At 63.3% G+C, this 17624-nt stretch overlaps 2 protein-coding genes across 17 annotated transcripts in view; both read left to right on the top strand.

Annotated features, from left to right (window-relative positions):
• Positions 1 to 58: 58 nt before the first annotated feature.
• Positions 59 to 2443, top strand: RPL22 (ribosomal protein L22). Its single transcript, XM_065855177.2, has 4 exons — positions 59 to 205; positions 513 to 617; positions 1271 to 1395; positions 2234 to 2443. The coding sequence occupies exons 1-4, from the start codon at positions 194 to 196 to the stop codon at positions 2376 to 2378; spliced, it is 387 nt and encodes a 128-aa protein (XP_065711249.1). The 5' UTR covers positions 59 to 193; the 3' UTR covers positions 2379 to 2443.
• A 172-nt stretch (positions 2444 to 2615) lies between these two features.
• CHD5 (chromodomain helicase DNA binding protein 5) overlaps positions 2616 to 17624 on the top strand; it is a 32267-nt gene continuing 17258 nt past the window's right edge. For 9 of the 16 annotated variants that reach the window (XM_071798352.1, XM_071798353.1, XM_071798355.1 and 6 more), the window contains exons 1-20: positions 2616 to 2747; positions 3355 to 3719; positions 5997 to 6173; positions 6439 to 6557; positions 7069 to 7307; positions 7879 to 8003; positions 10052 to 10175; positions 11253 to 11419; positions 11492 to 11710; positions 12123 to 12332; positions 12408 to 12619; positions 13889 to 14020; positions 14423 to 14531; positions 14796 to 14987; positions 15073 to 15273; positions 15420 to 15557; positions 15929 to 16050; positions 16657 to 16830; positions 17040 to 17181; positions 17389 to 17520. In XM_071798352.1, coding sequence (XP_071654453.1) covers positions 2696 to 2747; positions 3355 to 3719; positions 5997 to 6173; positions 6439 to 6557; positions 7069 to 7307; positions 7879 to 8003; positions 10052 to 10175; positions 11253 to 11419; positions 11492 to 11710; positions 12123 to 12332; positions 12408 to 12619; positions 13889 to 14020; positions 14423 to 14531; positions 14796 to 14987; positions 15073 to 15273; positions 15420 to 15557; positions 15929 to 16050; positions 16657 to 16830; positions 17040 to 17181; positions 17389 to 17520 — 3351 coding nt within the window. In that variant the 5' untranslated portion in view covers positions 2616 to 2695. Of the gene's footprint in view, positions 2748 to 3354; positions 3720 to 4793; positions 5353 to 5996; positions 6174 to 6438; positions 6558 to 7068; positions 7308 to 7878; positions 8004 to 10051; positions 10176 to 10980; positions 11055 to 11252; positions 11420 to 11491; positions 11711 to 12122; positions 12333 to 12407; positions 12620 to 13888; positions 14021 to 14422; positions 14532 to 14795; positions 14988 to 15072; positions 15274 to 15419; positions 15558 to 15928; positions 16051 to 16656; positions 16831 to 17039; positions 17182 to 17388; positions 17521 to 17624 lie in introns of those variants that run through there. The other 7 variants (XM_071798363.1, XM_071798368.1, XM_071798356.1 and 4 more) reach the window with 6 other exon arrangements.

Below are 17624 nucleotides of genomic sequence, written 5' to 3' on the forward strand. Positions count from 1 at the left end.
ACTCTGCGCTCGCGGAGCGGCAGAGGCGTGCGTGGGCGGGGCCGGGAGCCATCGACGCTCTCGTCGTTCGGCTATTCAGGCAGCCCGGCGGCAGCGTGGGCGCGGGGTCGGCGCATGCGCCGTGGCCGCCCGAGCCTGTTCCGGCGCACGCGCGCGGCCGGCGCTCCCTTTCTGCCCGTTCTCCGCAGCCGCCATGGCGCCCGTGGTGAGTGCGCGGCCGGGACCGCGCCGGGCCGGGCCCCCGCGCCCCGCGCCGCCCCTCCGGCCACGGCTGCTGCCGCCCGCGCCGCCGCCCGGGGACGAGCCCGGCTCTGGGCCTCCCCCGGGCCCGGCCCGCCCGGCGCCGGCCATGCGGGGCCCTTCCCGCGCCCCGGCCCGATCCTCGGCCCCTTCCGCTCCCCCGGCGCGGCGCCCGGCCCGGTCCCCTCCCTGCAGCCCGGACCTCGGGGCAGCCCCTCGCTCCCCCGCTGCCCGCCGCGGCCGCTCACGCTCTCTCTCTCCCCCCGCTGCAGAAGAAGCCCGCAGCCAAAGGTGGCAAAAAAAAGAAGCAGGTGTTGAAGTTCACCCTGGACTGCACCCACCCCGTGGAGGACGGGATCATGGACGCCGCCAACTTCGTGAGTGGGGCCGCCCGGGCGGGGTGTGGGGGCCGTGCGGGCCGAGCCCCGCTCCTGCTCCCGCGGCACGGCGCCCGCTGCGGACAAAGGGAGCCGGGTGCTGCTGGAGCCCCGGTGCTTGCTGGTTTTACACACTTGGTAGTTCAAGCACAGGCGTTTTCCCCACGACTGAACTGTGCCACCGTCCGTTCCTCGTGTGGGGAGTTTTCTGTTTGGCGATGAGGAGCAGTGAGGGCAGGCGGTGCAGGTTTCGGCGCTCTGTGATGAGCCTCTTTTCATTCAAACTGTGCTCCAGTGCGGGTTCGGAGTGCAGGGCTGGGGCTGAGGTGGCCTGGGGGGATCATAACCCAGCCGTCGCCTCCCTGGCTGTCCTGTCCCCTCGGGAGGCAGGAAACGTGTCCCTGCCTCACTGGTCTGATGCTTTTGGGCTTGGGAGCCTCGCTGCCGCTGGTCGGGGCAGTTGTGGAAGGTGCTGGCAGGCTCGGAGCCTCCCGGGCTGTGGGGAGGCAGCTTTCCTCTGCCCCTGGACATGGCAGCACTTCTGCCTTCCCAGCTCTAACAACAAGCCAAGGCGCCAGGCACGGCCGAGCCGTGAGGGCCTTGTCCGGCAGAGCTGGCGGCCCCGGCTGAGCGGTGCTGTCCCTGTCTTGCAGGAGCAGTTCCTGCAGGAACGGATCAAGGTGAACGGCAAAGCGGGAAACCTGGGCGGGGGCGTGGTGACCATCGAGAGGAGCAAGAGCAAGATCACCGTCACGTCGGAGGTCCCGTTCTCAAAGAGGTGAGGTGGCGGGGCAGCCCCGCGTCCCACCAGTGCAGGTCATGGCCACGAGGCCGCTTGGCGGTGGCTGCCGGCAGCCGTGGCTCTTGGCAGGATCGCTGGCACAGGGGCAGGAGCCCAGCAGTCAGGCGGGCCCGGTGCTGCAGGGATGTCTTGGTGCAGGAGTCGTGCCAAGACTCTGGGTTAAACACCGTGTGGCGCTTGGTGCAGCAGCTGCCTGTGCCGGAACGATCTGTGAGAGACGTGGATGTTCCTGCTGGGAAGGCGGGTGGGTTGGTGGCCGGGCGTGCAGCCGAAAGGATGCCCAGGGCAGGGTTTAGCGGTTGGTCCACAGCCAAGTTCTTTCGCTATGTGTTGTGCCGCTGATGTCTCGGGGCTGCTGGTTCTTTGTGTGGTGGCATTAAATGTGGTGTTTGCTGTGGTGGGGGTGGCACGGGGAGGCAACCCTGGTCTAAAGCACTGGGAAGAGGAGCCGTGTGTGTGGTGCTGGGGCGGTGCCCCGCTCACCGAGCACCTGCCTTACAGCTGAGGGGGTTCTCGGTGCCGGTGCTGTACCCGGTGTGTCCCAGCAGCTCCTGCAGGCACCAGCAGCTGTTACACGCGGGTCCTGTGCTGACCTGGTGACGTAGAGATGTGGCATGTGGCCACAGCCTCGGGGAGCCAAGGGGGTCCCAGGAGCTGCTGATGCGATCCCCCTGGTGCAGCTTTGCCCGGACGTGCTGGTGGCTGCTGGAGGTGGGGACCGGGGACGCGTTTGCCGTGAGCGCCGCGTGGGGGTTTGTGGGGCAGGAGGTGCCGCGGCAGATCCGGGGGTACAAAGCGGCCCCCCTGTCCGCAGGTACCTGAAGTACCTGACCAAGAAATACCTGAAGAAGAACAACCTGCGGGACTGGCTGCGCGTGGTGGCCAACAGCAAGGAGAGCTACGAGCTGCGCTACTTCCAGATCAACCAGGACGAGGAGGAGGAGGAGGAGGAGGATTGAACCCCCCGCGGCCATTTTGTACAGTTTTGCTTTCCTGAAATAAACGGCGGGGAGAGTTGTTGATACCCCACGCTCCGCTGGCGGCGGCCGGGGCGCGGATTTGGGGCGGTTTGGGGCTTTTCGGGGAGGGCGGGGGCCAACGCCGGGGGGTGGGCGGAGCTCTGCGGGGGCGTGGCCTGAGAGGCGTGGTCGAGGGCGGGGCTCCGAGGGGGCGGGGCTGGGCGCCCCGCGGTGGGCGTGGCGCGCGGTCGCCATCTTGGCGCGGAGCGGGCGCGCCCGGCGCTGGCCGGTGCCCGTGGCCGGTGCTGCCGCCCGGCATGCGGGGGCCGGCGCTGCTGGAGGACGCGGAGAACGAGGAGGACGTCTCGGGTAGGCGGCGGGTGGGGAGCGGGCCGGGCTTCTCCGCCGGGCGCTGCTCCTGCAGCTCAGCCCCGTTTACCGGAGCCCCAGGGGCGGGCGGCGCTGCCTTTGCGGGGCGTGGGCCCGGGCGGTGGCCGGAGCCGGCGGCTCTGACTCCCTTGCAGCATCGGGCTGCGCTCCCGGCGCTGCCGCCGTGTCCTCGCTGCCGGTTCCTGGTGCCGGCCGGTTCTCCGCGCAGGCTCCGGCCCCGTCCCCAGCTGGGCGGCTCCGGCACCGCCGTCCCCCGGGAGCCGGCGCGGCGTGAAATGCAACCAGGAGCGTCCCGTCGGCTCTGGAGTGTTCCTGCTCCATGAGCTCCGGAGTTACCAATAAAAACACTGGAACGCACGACGGGCCGGGCCGGGCCGCTGGGGCTCGCTGGCGGGGGCTGGGCTTGGGTGGCGGGCGGTGGGAGTGGGTGCTGGGGTCGGTGTCTTTGCCCGTGGCGGGGGGACCCGTGTCCCGTGAGCTGTGGCGCCCGTCTGCCACGCTCGGCCTTCCTCTCCCTCGCTCGCCTTCCATCGAGTCCATTTTAACGGGCTCTCCTTGGATGTTCCCTCCCCACCCGGGTCAGCAGGAGCCGGCAGCGCCCGGGTGCCCCCTGCACCCTCTGCCAGACCTGGGCACCGCGATTGCCGGGGCAGGAGCTGCTGGGCCGGGCTCTGCTGGGACTCCCCGGGGCACTGGACACCGGCGCGAGGGCCTCCGGGAGAGGGCGGGGAGCCCTGCGTGCTCCTCCGGGAGGGACGAACACGAGCGGGTCCTGTGCGCCGTGCACTCTGTCCGCGTGAGCTGTCCCTTTTGTCCCCAGAAGACGACGATGTGGTGCTGGAAGGACTGGATGAGTTTTTTGCAGAAGAGCAAGTGGCCGTGCAGAAAAAAAAGAAATCCAAGAAGCTGAAAGACGGCAAGGCTGCCAAAACCAAGAGGAGGAAGAAGGAGGTAACGCTGCGTGCTTTCCCACGGCGCCGATGGCAGGCGCTTCTTGGGTGTCTGTGGGTGGAAATGGGGGTTATCGGGGGTTCTCTTGCCGAGCTGGTCCCTCCCTGGCCCTGGGAGGTGACCCAGAGCCCAAGCACAAGTGGTTCTTGTCCAGCTCGATGCTCCAGGGTGGGAATCAGCCCTGTGAGTGGTCTCTGGGGGAAGATGTGGCCAGCGTGCAGTGGTCGCCCTGCAGTGCTGTGGCTGCCGGTGCCTCGGGAGGGCTGGGCTGTGGCACGCGTTGGTGTGTGCCTCCTCCCAGTGAATCTGGCACGTCCAGCACCCGTGTGGCGGCTGAGGCTCGTGTTTCTGAGCGGGGAGGTGCAAACTGCTGAGCTGGGGACACAACCGGGCAGGGCTTGCGGGTTTCTGTAGGTGATGGCGTTGGCTGCGCTTGTCTGGGGCCTTTTTCAAGTGAGACAGGATGGGAGCATCGAGGATTTGGACGTGGAAGGGCTGACGGAGCCTCTTTAGGAAAACAGGGATGAGGCGGCGTGTCCTCGAGGGTCGGGCCTTCCCAAAGCTGTGCTGGGGGCTGCCGGCTGCCCGAGGAGGCCGCGCGGCGCTGCCTGCCGGTGATCGGCCAGGGAGCCGGCTTGGGCTGGTGCGACCGGAGCAGGGTGGGTGTGACTGGAGCAGGGTGGGTGCGATCGGAGCAGGGTGGGTGCGATCGGAGCAGGGTGGGTGCGATCCGGAGCAGGGTGGGTGCGATCCGGAGCAGGGTGGGTGCGATCCGGAGCAGGGTGGGTGCGATCCGGAGCAGGGTGGGTGCGATCCGGAGCAGGGTGGGTGCGATCCGGAGCAGGGTGGCTGTGACCCGGAGCAGGGTGGGTGCGATCCGGAGCAGGGTGGGTGCGATCCGGAGCAGGGTGGCTGTGACCGGAGCAGGGTGGGTGCGATCGGGAGCAGGGTGGGTGCGATCGGGAGCAGGGTGGGTGCGATCGGGAGCAGGGTGGGTGCGATCGGGAGCAGGGTGGGTGCGATCCGGAGCAGGGTGGCTGTGATCCGGAGCAGGGTGGCTGTGACCGGAGCAGGGTGGCTGTGGCCGGAGCAGGGTGGCTGTGACCGGAGCAGACCTCGTGCCAGTGCTGGCGCAGGGCCCGCTGCCGCGCTGTGCCATGCCGGTGCTGCCTGTCGCCCTCCGGGCGCGAGGACGGGAGCAGACATCTCGTGCCCCTCACAGAAGTCACAGTCCCAAGGAAGCTTCTTCCCGTCCTCGGTGGCCGTGGTGATGTTGTTCTGTCCGCAGGGCCCACACAAAGCTGGCGCGTGCCCTGTGCCTCCATTGCGCCCCCTCCACACTCGGATACAATTTTTTCCTGTGCCGCTTTTCTGGTGCATGGGGGAGTGGAATAAACCTGGTGGTGTTTCCAGCTCTGGTTCTGAGGGTGCCGGTCTGCCCGCGCCCAGCGGAGCCCGTGCAGCTTGGGCCGCCTCCGACCGCAGCCTGGACGGCGTGGGGAGGAAATAACCGGCTGAACATTGTGTGCTTGTTTCTTAATGCCTGCCTTGCGTGGGCAGCGTCACCCAGCCCTGGTTCCGCCCGTGGGAGCCTGTTCCCTCGTCTGCCGAAGCCGGGGTGCTGCAGCTGTTGGTAGGTGCTGAGCAGCACCCAGACCGCGTTTTGGGGTGAGGAGGAAGATAGAGGGGCCTTGAATGGGGCTTTCTTTTGGTGACCTCCTCCTCGGAGCTCTGCGGGTACGTGGACGTGCTCCGTGCCCGCGGTGCTGCCGCCGTGCAGCTCGTTGCGTTGGCGGTGGTGCCGGTGGGAGCCCCGGTGCAGGCACCGGTGCTGCAGGCCCCTGGAAATCTGCATAAGATCACGGGGCTGAAGCTCGGCATATGGAGATGAAGGTCCCTGTCAGAGGAGGGAGCGGAGAGAGGGAATTTCAGCCGGTACTGCGGCAGTTACCATGGCAACCAATTACTCCGTGCGGAATTACATCTGTAATGACCGCGGGAGGAGAGGCCGGGGTTCTGGGGACCGGCGGCAGCGGGAATGGGTCCCAGAGCGGCCCCGAAGCAGCGTCCAGCTGAGCCAGGGGTCTCCCCCGCCTGTCCCCTGCAGTCAGGAGCCTCTCGCCGCTCCCACGCGGGGTCTCCGTGTTCCCGCGGTGTGACGGCAGCGCCGTGCCGGGGCGGCGTGGGCTGGTGACAGCAGCTGCTCTGGGGGGTTCGGTGGGGGCAGCGGGGAGGGGACGGGCCCTGCTCGCCCCCCACTGTCCCTGTCCCTTCTAGGGGAGCAATGATGACATGTCAGACAACGAAGAGGAGATCGAGGAGAAATCCGAGAGCGAAGGGAGCGACTATTCCCCCAACAAAAAGAAGAAGAAAAAACTGAAGGACAAGAAGGAGAAAAAGCCAAAACGGAAGAAGGATGAAGAGGAGGATGACAACGAGGACGGAGGGCTGAAGGTACCAGAGACTCCTTTCCCCGAGCTGGTGCGAGAGGGACGAACATGCCAAGGCTTTGCGTTGTGTTACCTGGCACAGGGAGCGTTTGGATGTTGCCACGTTAATTTGCTTCTTGGAAGCGTGTGAATGTTGGTTCACGAAGCACTTGGCGCGTGCTCTGTTTTGTGAATCACGTAACGAACCCCGCGCGGGCGGCTGGGAGGGGATGGACGTGGGCGGGCAGACCCGGCTCCTCGCTGATGTCCTGGGGTCCGTGCATCCGCAGGAGCCCAAGAGCTCGGCCCAGCTGATGGAGGAGTGGGGCCTGGACGACGTGGATTACGTGTTCTCAGAGGAGGATTATCATACTCTTACTAATTACAAGGCCTTCAGCCAGTTTCTCAGGTGGGTCTGCACGGGCCCGTGTGTGCTGGCTGAGGTTTGGGTGTTGCTCACTCAGGCGGGTGACACGAATTCAGCATCGTGAGCTCCCTGTTGCTCCTCCCTGCCTGGCCAGGAACGGTCCTCAGACTTTCATTTTAATTGCAGGATTGACTGGAAAGCAGCTGAAGTGTTTCCCTCCCCCCTCCTCTTCAAAATCCCACTTTTTGTGTGTTCGTGTTTGAGTTTAATGACAAAAACTGAATAACAATAACAAATCTGTGCTTGTGCTGCGAGCGGGTCAGAACTCGCAGCTGCTTCGAGGCAGGGCGCTCTCTGGGGGTGCAGCGCGGCCCCTTTTGCGTCTGTGCTTGTCTGGGAAGGCTCTGGTTGCTGCTGCCCGTGCGGGGCGGGTGCGGCGGGGCCGGCGCTGGGGCGGCGCTGCTGGGGCCAGAGCACCGGCGCACGACGCGCAGGAGCAGGCGCGCGGCAAAGCAGTTCTGTTAACGAGTTTTCCCTCTCGCCCGCCCTGCAGGCCCCTGATCGCCAAGAAGAACCCCAAAATCCCCATGTCCAAGATGATGACCGTGCTTGGCGCCAAGTGGCGGGAGTTCAGCGCCAATAACCCGTTCAAGGGCAGCTCGGCAGCCGCCGCGGCCGCGGCCGTTGCTGCGGCGGTGGAGACGGTCAGCATCGCGCCTGGGCTGGCCGCCAGCCCCCAGCCGACCCCCCTGCCCACTGTTGTCAGGAAGGCCAAGACCAAGGAGGGCAAGGGTAGGTGCGGGCTGAGCGAGGGGCTGCGTGCGCGCGGTGGCCGTGTCTCCAGGGAGGGACGCGCTGCAGCGAGCGGGGAGCCCGGGTCTTCTGAGCTTCCGGCATTTGTAGCAATGGATGCTCAGCTTCATTCTTGCGTCCTAGAGGATGCCGTCGTCAGTCCCAGGGGATTTATGAGCCCCCCCAGCCGCGTCCTCAGCCCGAGCTGGGGGGCGCGTGGGCTGGCGGGGCCGGGCAGCTGTGGCACGTGCACCGCTCGGCAGCCGAGCCGGGCGCTGCGCCTCTGCGGGGGCAGGAGCTCGGTGGCGGGAGGGCTCTGGCAGCATGGCTGCGGCTCCGTGTCAGAACAAAGGATTTGGCACTTGGGTGGAAGGTGAGCGTCTTCAAAGCCCACGTGAAAGGAGCGAAACAACCGTGTAAATCTGCAGTAGCTCCTCTGGAAATGCTCTGACTTGTACTGAAAGGGCTCCCCGGTGCGCTCCCAGCATCCCCGTGAATCCCAGTTCGGGCTGGGCGGTGATCTGGGGACAGCTGCTCGCAGCGCCCCAAGCGAGTCTTTCTGTTCCCGCAGGTCCGGGCGTGCGGAAGAAAATCAAGGGCTCCAAAGACGGGAAGAGAAAGGGGAAGGGGAAAAAGATGGCAGGCTTGAAATTCCGGTTTGGAGGAATCCCCAGCAAAAGGAAAAAGGGCTCCTCTGTGAGTGTGCGCTGCGTCGTGGGCGCAGGGAGGGGACACGCTGGGGCGGCCCGGGAGCGCCGTGGCACAGGGGGTGTCGCCTCGCCCCTGTCCCTCCGCGGGCGCCCCTGTCCCTCCGCGGGCGCCCCTGTCCCTCCGCGGGCGCCCCTGTCCCTCTGCGGGTGCCCATGTCCCTCCACGGGCGCCCCTGTCCCTCCGCGGGCGCCCGTCCCCGCTCAGCACGCCTGCGTCCCTTTGCCGGAGAGCAGTGTCCGGGCTCTGCAGAGATGTCGCATCCGGGCACAAGTTCTGCTGGGCTGGTGCAAAAGGAACTGCGGTTTTTGCATTGTTGGAATGTGCTGTTTATATTGGAATACATTCTTCAATGTGGTCCTGTTATACATCATTTTAATGCGCTTTTCTCACTTTGTTTGCGACTGACTTATTACTTGCTGGTTATTTTTATTTTAGACTGTGGAAATGATGTTAGACAGAAAGCAAATGCGAGTGATTTTCTTATTCAAGTTCAAGATGGGTAGTAATTGGTACATCAGCAGCGATTTGGAACTGCTCGCGAACGTGCGGCGCAGCGGTGCCTCAGGAAGTCCGGCAAAGGACACGAGAGCCTTGAGGATGAGGAGCAGGGTGGCCGCCATCGGAAGGTGACAGTGACCAGTTGGGAGCAATCGCCGAGACTGATCCTCTGGCAACTGCACAAGAAGTTGCTGAAGAACCCAACATGACCAGAGCTCAATGTCGACCATTCTGCGGTCGTTCGGCGTTGGAAGCAAATTGGAGCGAAGAAGCTTGATAAGCAGGAGCCTGACCAAAAAGAGAAGAAATCGTCATTTTGAAGTGTCGTCTTCTCTCATTCTGCGCAACAGCAACGAACCATTTCTTGATTGTGAAGTGGATTTTATATGGCAACCGGGACAGCCCGCTCAGTGGCTGGGCTGAGAAGAACTTCCAAAGCGCTTCCCAAAGCAAACCTGCACCAGGAGAAGGTCACGGTCCCTGTCTGGTGCTCTCCGGCCAGTCTGATCCACTCCAGCTTTCTGTGTCCTGGTGGAACCATCGCATCTGAGACGGGTGCTCAGCAAATCGAGACGCGCTGAAAACTGCAGCGCCCGCATCCAGCATCGGTCACCAGGAGGGGCCCAGTTCTCCTCCATAACACCACGCGTCGCACAACCAGCGCTTCAAAAGTGGCACGAATTGGAGTGTGGAGTTTTGCCTCATCCGCCCTGTTCCCCTGACCTCTCGCCAACCCGCTGCCAGTTCTTCAAGCATCTGGGCCGCTCTTTGCAGGGAAAACGCTGCCACAACCAGCAGGATGCAGAAAACGCTGCCACAACCAGCAGGATGCAGAAAACGCTGCCACAACCAGCAGGATGCAGAAAACACTTTCCAAGAGTGCGTCGAATTCCAAAACACGGATTTTTACGCTACAGGAATAAACAAACTTATTTGTCATTGGCCAAAATTGTGTTGATTGTAATGGTTCCTATTTTGATTAATAAAGATGCTTGCGCCTAGTTATGATGATTTAAAATTCACCGTTTGAGACCGCAGTTACTTTTGCACCAACCTAATACAATCATATAACCACATTTACCTTCAGTGACGAGGCTGGTAATGCCGTAAGTTCAGATTTCATGTGCAAAGCTGGGCTGCCTGCCACAGAGAATTACCCAGCGCAGTAATGCCGGTGCAGAGCTTGCTAGAGAATAGATCCCTTCAGTACTGAATGGGGTGGAACTCTTGCAGGCCTTGATAATATTGATCAAAATGCCATTGGTTCACCCTTGCTGGAGCTCAGTGACTCTGGTTCACATGGCACAACCGGTTTGTGCAGCAGGGGCTGCAGTGGAGGCAGCACCGGGAGGTGGCCGCTGGCACCTGTGGGTTCTTTCGGTCACATCAGGGCACGTCCACCTGGGTGCACCCTGGGTCTGTGCATCGGCCTTTCTGAGGGCTGCAAAGAGCCTGGGCTTGCTCCTGCAGCTGGAGCGCTAACACCCCGTTACCAGCGCGCACATTGGTGTTCTTCTTGGTTTTCCCCTGTGCAGAGCGAAGAGGAGGAACGGGAGGAATCCGACTTGGACAGCGCCAGCGTGAACAGCTCGTCGGTGCGCTCCGAGTGCTCGGCTGGCCTGGGGAAGAGAGGGAAGAGGAGGAGAAAGAAAAAGAGGGGTAGGCCATTCCCTTGCACTCTGATCCCGTTCTGGCTGCCTTTCGCTGTCCGGACCGTGCTTTCCCGGCTCCGGGCGGTGTCTGGCGCTGGCTCGGTGCTGCAATGCGCATGCCTGCCTGGGGCACGAGGTTTGTCCTGGTGCGCAGACCCTGCTCGTGGCACCCGCCTGCACGTGTGGTCCTGCCCGGGTTTGTCTGGAAAGTTCCAGGATCTGTGGGGCTTCCAGGGAAGGGATTTGCGAGGAGCAGCCCCGGGAGACACGAGGCTCGTGGCGCGCTCCAGCGGAGCCGCACGGCCACGGGTGTTCTGTCTGCGTGAGGCGCGTGGTCAGGCAGCGGGCAGGCGCTAGATCCGTGGTAGTGATGTAGGAAGAGGGAGGCACAGGAACAGCGTTGGAAAGCGTCTTGTCAGGGTCTCCCTGTGGCTTGTCACCATCCGAGGACGCTCGTGCCAGGATGGACGCTCGTGCCAGGATGGGCACTCATACCGGGATGGGCACTCGTACCGGGACGGCAGCTCCTGCCGTGTGCCGGAGGAGCAGGTCTGAGGTCTGTGCCGGGAGTTTGTGGCAGGGCTGGGAACTGAGAGGAGCTGTGCTGGTGCTTGCAAGGTCTTGTCCCTGCCATCCTCTTCCCACCCACGAGCTGAGCGAGCCCTGCCGCTGCGCCAGTGAGCTGCCAGGAGAGCGGTGCCAGCAGAGGAGGAGTCCTCGGCCTCGGCCGTGTCACCCTTGCATGGTGCGTTTGCAGTTGGCGCTGGTACCCGGGAGGTTTCTCTGACCGGCCTCCCTTGCAACCTCTCCAGGTTCTGGCATTCTCCATTGAGAGCCTGAAGGAACCAAAGGATGATACAGTGTGGAGAGAGAAAGAGAGACAGAGGTGAGATGATGCTGTGTGCGCAGGTCACCGGTGGTGCTGAGGGACAGACAGGTAGGGGGATGTTACAGGAGGGGTCCGAGGCGAAGCGCTTTCCACGTTTCCTTAACTGTACCGTAGAGGAGCGAGCGTCCCGTTGCCTCCCGGGAGAGCCGGCAGCTCTGCCGTCCCTCTGACCGTACGTCTGTCCCTTGCTTGCAGTTGAAGAAGGGGATGGCTACGAGACAGACCACCAGGACTACTGCGAGGTGTGCCAGCAGGGCGGGGAGATCATCCTGTGCGACACCTGTCCCCGCGCCTACCACCTGGTGTGCCTGGACCCCGAGCTGGAGAAGGCCCCCGAGGGCAGGTGGAGCTGCCCCCACTGCGTGAGTGGGGCCGGGAGCCGGGGGCGGGCGGGCGGCCGGAGCCCTCGCGTGACAGCGGCTGTGCTGCCCCAGGAGAAGGAGGGCATCCAGTGGGAGCCGAAGGAGGAGGAGGAGGAGGAGGAGGAAGGCGGCGAGGAGGAGGAGGATGACCACATGGAGTTCTGCCGGGTCTGTAAGGACGGCGGGGAGCTGCTGTGCTGCGACACCTGCCCGTCCTCCTACCACCTGCACTGCCTGAACCCGCCACTGCCAGAGATCCCCAACGGGGAGTGGCTCTGCCCTCGCTGTACGGTGAGTGTCTCCAGCCCTGCTCGCCTCCTCCCCGCTCCCACCGCCCTCCCCGTGCCGTGCCGTGGGGCCAGCGTCCTGCCCCGTGCCACAAACCCTCCTTGGAGAGCCCTCGCTCGGGTTCTGGGGGCTCTGCCCCGCGGGAGCTGCTGCCTGGTGCCTTCCCCACCAGTTCTCAGATGGGTCGTCAAGCCCCGTCTGCTGCGGGGCTGGTGTAGAGGGTCCTTTCTTGCCTGGCGGCCCAGCCCGTCCCCGTGGGGACACAGCAGAGTCACGGACACTTCTGTGCGCGCCCACGCCACCAGCCCTGCCCGTGCTGTCCCTGCCGCTCCAGCTCTGCCGCCGTCCCTGCGGCCCCGGACAGGGGCTCACCCTAAACTCTGTGCTCCTGCTCATTTCCTTTTCTTATCCGCAGTGCCCTCCCTTGAAGGGCAAAGTCCAGCGCATCCTGCACTGGGCCTGGAAGGAGCCGCCGGCTGCCCCCGTCCCGCCCGCGCTGGGGCCCCCGGGCACGGAGCTGCCGCTGCCCCCGCCCAAGGCGCTGGGGGGGATCCCGGAGCGCGAGTTCTTCGTGAAATGGGCAGGTCTGTCCTACTGGCACTGCTCCTGGGTCAAGGAGCTGCAGGTGAGCCTGCCCCGCGCTCGGCGCCAGCCCGCGCCCCGCGCCCCGCCCCGGCTGAGCGCCGCTCCTCCTGCGCAGCTGGAGCTCTACCACACGGTCATGTACCGCAACTACCAACGCAAGAACGACATGGACGAGCCGCCAGCCTTCGACTACGGCTCTGGGGATGAGGACAGCCAGCGGGAGAAGCGCAAGAACAAAGACCCGCAGTACGCCAAGATGGAGGAGCGGTTCTACCGCTACGGCATCAAGCCCGAGTGGATGATGATCCACCGCATCCTGAACCACAGGTGGGTGGCGCGTGCCGGCGTGCCTGAGCCCCGGCGCTGCGGCGCTGGGCGGTGCCATCAGAAGCCGGGAGGGGAGTAGCAGTATTGGCAGTGGTGAACCCACCACGCTCCCTGGAGCCCGGCGAGCCCTGGGGTGAAGCCGGGAGCTGCGGGTCCACGCACTCAGCCCCCGCACGGATGGTTTAGGGGTTCGCTGAGCGTCCGGGCCTGTCTGCTGCGGGCTCTGTGCTCGCCGAGTCCTTCCCCCGGGACAGGACGTTCTTTCCGTCCTCCTGCGCACCCAGAGGCTCGGGCTGCTGGGATTCCAGCTGCTGCCTTGTTTTGAGCTCTGTCGCCTGGGAGCTTTGCTCTGAGGTGAATCCAAGGCCAGAAGTGAATCGATGCCTCATTCTAATTTCTGCTACGTTGCACAGAGTTGTCCCGCTCTTCACAGACATTCTTTGGTCCCTGTTACAGCCTAATCATTCCGTGAAGCGGTGCTGCAGCCCGGTGCTGGCTCTCGCGTCCATCGGTCGTGCCCCACAGCTGTGGCCGCTCGCCCGAGCAGCCGCCCGTTCCCGTGTGGGCGTCCGTTCCTAGGGAGCCGAGCTGAGGCCCCTCGGTGCTCGGTCAGGTGTGGGTGCGTTGTTCCCCTCGCCTCCCCGGTGCCGGTAGGGACGGCGCTGAGCGGTCCCAGCAGGTGCTGGGCTCCCTTGCAAAGCCTCGACATTTGCGTTTCTGTTCCGCAGAGGGAGTTTCTGCGTGCGAAGGGTGCTGTGCAGGTGGGCTCTGCACACCGAGCAGCTGCGGACACCTTGTTGTTGAACTTCCGCATTTCAAGGGGCAACTTGAGACTTGAAGTGGCAGCTCTACTTGAAGGCTGCTTGGCAGAAAGGAAATAAAGCTGCCTGGCTGATTTTCATGCGAACTTTACATTATCTGCTAATAAGGCCAGCGTTTTCTCCCTGGAGGGGCGTAATCAGCCTCGGTAGTGTGCTCATTCATTTCTCAGTGTAAGCAAAACTTCCCAGAGCAGCGGACGCTGCAGGAGGGCGCGGGCGAGCGCTGGTGTTCATCCAGGCCTGGGAAAGCGAGGTTGCTCAGTGGAGTGGACAAACAGCCTGTAAAGCCTAATGATTTAACACGTGCAGCAGGTTAACGAGCATTTCTTTATGTTTTTGTACCTGTCTGGGTGAAGGTCAAGGATGAAGCGCCCGGCTCCGTGCAGTTTGTTGAGCTGCGTCCCGGGGGCGAGTGTCATTTCTCTGATTGGCTTTTCACGCGTTACAGCTTTGACAAGAAGGGAGACGTGCACTACCTGATCAAGTGGAAGGACCTGCCCTACGACCAGTGCACCTGGGAGATCGACGACATCGACATCCCGTACTACGAGAACCTCAAGCAGCTCTACTGGAACCACAGGCAGGAGCGCGAGCAGGGGCGGCTGCGCGGGGCTCGGGGTCGCGCTCTGGGGGAGCAGTGGCCGGGCGCTTTGGGAGGGCTGGATCTCCCCAGAGGCCGCTCAGGGCTGCGGGGAAGCCCAGCCCCGCACCCTCCCCGGCCGCGCTGCCGGAACGTTCCCGGTGCCCCGCGGCGCCGCTGCCCGGCTGTTTTGGGGAAAACTGCTGTACTCTTGATTGCTCTTCTCCGGTTTGCACGATGTTACACGGGCTGCTGCGAGGGGACGATTAGTGCTCCATGAGTGCCTGTGCTAACTGGGCCAGAAAAGCTGCCGTGGGGACAGGGCAGGGGACTCTGAGGCGTTGGTGTCCCTGTGCCCGGGGACCGGCTGCCCGCCGGCTGCTGAGGCGCGCGCTCGTGCAGGGAGCTGATGCTGGGGGAGGACACGCGCCCGCTGAAGAAGCTGAGCAAGAAAGGGAAAAAGCTGAAAGAGGAGAAGCTGGAAAAGCCCCCAGAAAGGCCTCTGGTAGATGTGAGTTGGCGCGGTGGGGTCCGCATGGGGCTGTGTCTGTCTGCCCGTCCTGGCACCTTTCTCTCCTCTAGTTCCTTCTTGTTTTTTCCATTCAAAGCTCCGGGCTGGTTTTGCCTGGGGGGCTGGTGGGGGGTGTGGGTGGTGCTTGGGACCGTGTCTGCGTCTCTTTTGGGGCCATTTGGTGTCACAGAGCTATAGAGGGACGCGCTCGTGTGCAGAGAAAGGAGAGGGAGTTGTTTCTCACGGCTCTGCGTCGTGTGCCAGCCCACAGTGAAGTTCGACAAGCAGCCGTGGTACATCGACGCCACCGGGGGGACGCTCCACCCGTACCAGCTGGAGGGGCTGAACTGGCTGAGGTTTTCCTGGGCCCAAGGGACAGATACGATCCTGGCCGATGAGATGGGGCTGGGGAAGACGGTGCAGACTATCGTGTTCTTGTATTCCCTGTACAAGGAGGTGAGCGGAGCGCCCAGCCGTCCCCGAGGCGGCCGAGAGCTGCTCGGTGCGGGGAGAACGACTCGTGCTTTGTGTCCCTGAGCAGGGCCACTCGAAAGGGCCGTACCTGGTCAGCGCCCCTCTCTCCACCATCATCAACTGGGAGCGTGAGTTTGAGATGTGGGCACCCGACTTCTACGTCGTCACCTACACAGGGGACAAAGAAAGCCGCTCCGTCATCCGGGAGAACGAGTTTTCTTTTGAGGACAATGCCATCCGCAGTGGAAAGAAGGTTTTCCGGATGAAGGTGGGAGCTGAGTTGGTGCCCTACCTGGTGCTTTAACCGGCAGCCAGGAGGGGGAGAGAGCGGAACCGGGGACCCCTGGGCTGGGGGCAGCAGCAGCAGAGCCGGAGCCGAACCGCTCGCTTACCGGTTTCCCCTCTGCTCCCCAGAAGGAAGCCCAGATCAAGTTCCACGTCCTGCTCACCTCCTACGAGCTGATCACCATTGACCAGGCGGTGCTGGGCTCCATCGAGTGGGCCTGTCTGGTGGTGGATGAGGCGCACAGGCTGAAGAACAACCAGTCCAAAGTAGGTGGCAGATGTTTGTGAGTGATTTCTGTGGTGTGGTCGGCGCCGCAAGGATACAACACCCGGCACGGGCTGCCGGCTGCTCCGTGGTTCCCTCCCCGGGAGCTGAAAGGTGTCCTCACCTGGCACGGGCTCTGCCTGGCACCCCCGTTCCGGGGGATTTGCTCTTTAACATCCTCTGGCATTACAAGTCCTTCAAGGGTGCTCAGCAGCACTGCCGGTGCTTGACGGGGACGGCTGGAGCAGAACATGGAGCCGGGGTCTGCTCTGCGTGCCTGGCAGGGGAGGTCCCCATGGGGTCTCCGTGTGCGCGATCGGCAGCGCCCCAGACGGGCTCCTCCGGGCTCTCCTCACCTCAGTTCTTTTCCCAGTTCTTCAGAGTATTAAACTGCTACAAGATCGATTACAAGCTGCTGCTCACCGGGACTCCGCTCCAGAACAACCTGGAAGAGCTCTTCCACCTGCTCAACTTCCTGACTCCCGAGAGGTTTAAGTAAGTGGCACCAGTTCTCCCACCAGACGGGGAGCAGCCGGGACCCCGTCCCTCGCCGGCCAGCGAGGGGGCTCCGCAGAGGCTGCCCGGCCGGTGCGGGGCTCCTGGACCCGGTCACTGCGGTGCCGGCGTCGCTGGTCGCACTGGCGGGCAGATGGCGTGTCCCCCGTGGTTTGTCACAGCAGATGCACACACGTTTGTGCCCCCCCAGATTTGTTCCTCTGGACCACTGCTTTTTGTGTCCCGTGGGCAGCTGTGGCCTCGCTATGATCAGATCTGTGAGCGAGGAACTTAAACCCTCTCTGAGGAGGCAGGGGCGCTTTGGGGAGCTTGTTCAGAGCACGTATGAGTGCCTTTAGTGTGATCTGTGCCGTTAGTGTGATCTGTGCCGTTAGTGTGATCTGTGCCATTAGTGTGATCTGTGCCTCAGCCATCCGTGCGGCTCCTCGCTCCGGCTTCTGCTCCGCTGGGACGCGGGCGCGGGAGCGTTCCCTGGCGTGTGCCGGGAGAGCTCTGCCCTTGTTTTGAACTCATAGAGGAACAGACGTCTTTGCTCTCAGAGTCCCGGTATTGCTCAGCACCGTGTGGTTCTGGCTGCTTTTACAGTAACCTGGAGGGGTTCCTGGAGGAGTTTGCTGACATCTCCAAGGAGGACCAGATCAAAAAGCTCCATGATCTGCTGGGTCCCCACATGCTGCGGCGGCTCAAGGCTGATGTGTTCAAGAACATGCCGGCCAAGACGGAGCTGATTGTGCGGGTGGAGCTGAGCCAGATGCAGAAGTGAGTGTTTCCCTTGGACTGGGGGGCCGGACACCCCCTGTGCCGGGTGCTGTCGGTCTCACGGGGAGCACGTCCAGCCTGGTTAAACCGGGCTCTGAGCAGTCCCGGCTGCTCGGCAGGAAGAGTTGATGCCGGCAGCCACCCAGCGTGGTTCTGCGAGCCCACATCTGGCCAAAGTAATGGGTGTCTGTCCCACCCTGTCCCTGCAGGAAGTACTACAAGTTCATCCTGACGAGGAACTTCGAAGCCCTGAACTCAAAAGGTGGTGGGAACCAGGTCTCGCTGCTCAACATCATGATGGACCTGAAGAAGTGCTGCAACCATCCGTATCTCTTCCCGGTGGCGGCCGTGGTGCGTCGGCTGTGTTTGCTCCAGGGCGATCCTCAGACTCTTGTGTGGAAGCTGTCGGGGGGGCTTTGTCCCTGCCTGTGCTTTGGTTCCTGGTGTGGGTTATCATGCAGGTGGCTCCACACAAAGATTTTGTCTTTAAAATGCACGGGAATCCCCTGTGGGGCGAGCAGTGTTGTCCTCGGAGCGGCTGACCCGGCACCTTTGCAGGAGGCCCCGGTTCTGCCCAACGGATCCTACGATGGGAATTCTTTGGTCAAATCTTCTGGGAAACTGATGCTGCTCCAAAAGATGCTGAAGAAGCTACGGGATGGGGGTCACAGAGTTCTGATCTTCTCTCAGGTGAGGGTAGGGACGAATTAATAATCAATACATTTGTAAAGGATTTTTTGTGTTCTGTATGAGAACTTTGTGCTAGGAGCAGATAGAGAGAGGTGGCAGAGCTG

The sequence above is a fragment of the Patagioenas fasciata genome, chromosome 23, assembly GCF_037038585.1.
Source record: "Patagioenas fasciata isolate bPatFas1 chromosome 23, bPatFas1.hap1, whole genome shotgun sequence".
Lineage (NCBI taxonomy): Eukaryota > Metazoa > Chordata > Aves > Columbiformes > Columbidae > Patagioenas > Patagioenas fasciata.

Bases quoted from the DNA above. Each gene is read 5' to 3' on its own strand.
- RPL22 (XM_065855177.2), top strand. The intron at 618-1,270 runs GTGAGTGGGGCC...CCTGTCTTGCAG, and splicing joins TCATGGACGCCGCCAACTTC to GAGCAGTTCCTGCAGGAACG. The intron at 1,396-2,233 runs GTGAGGTGGCGG...CCCTGTCCGCAG, and splicing joins GAGGTCCCGTTCTCAAAGAG to GTACCTGAAGTACCTGACCA.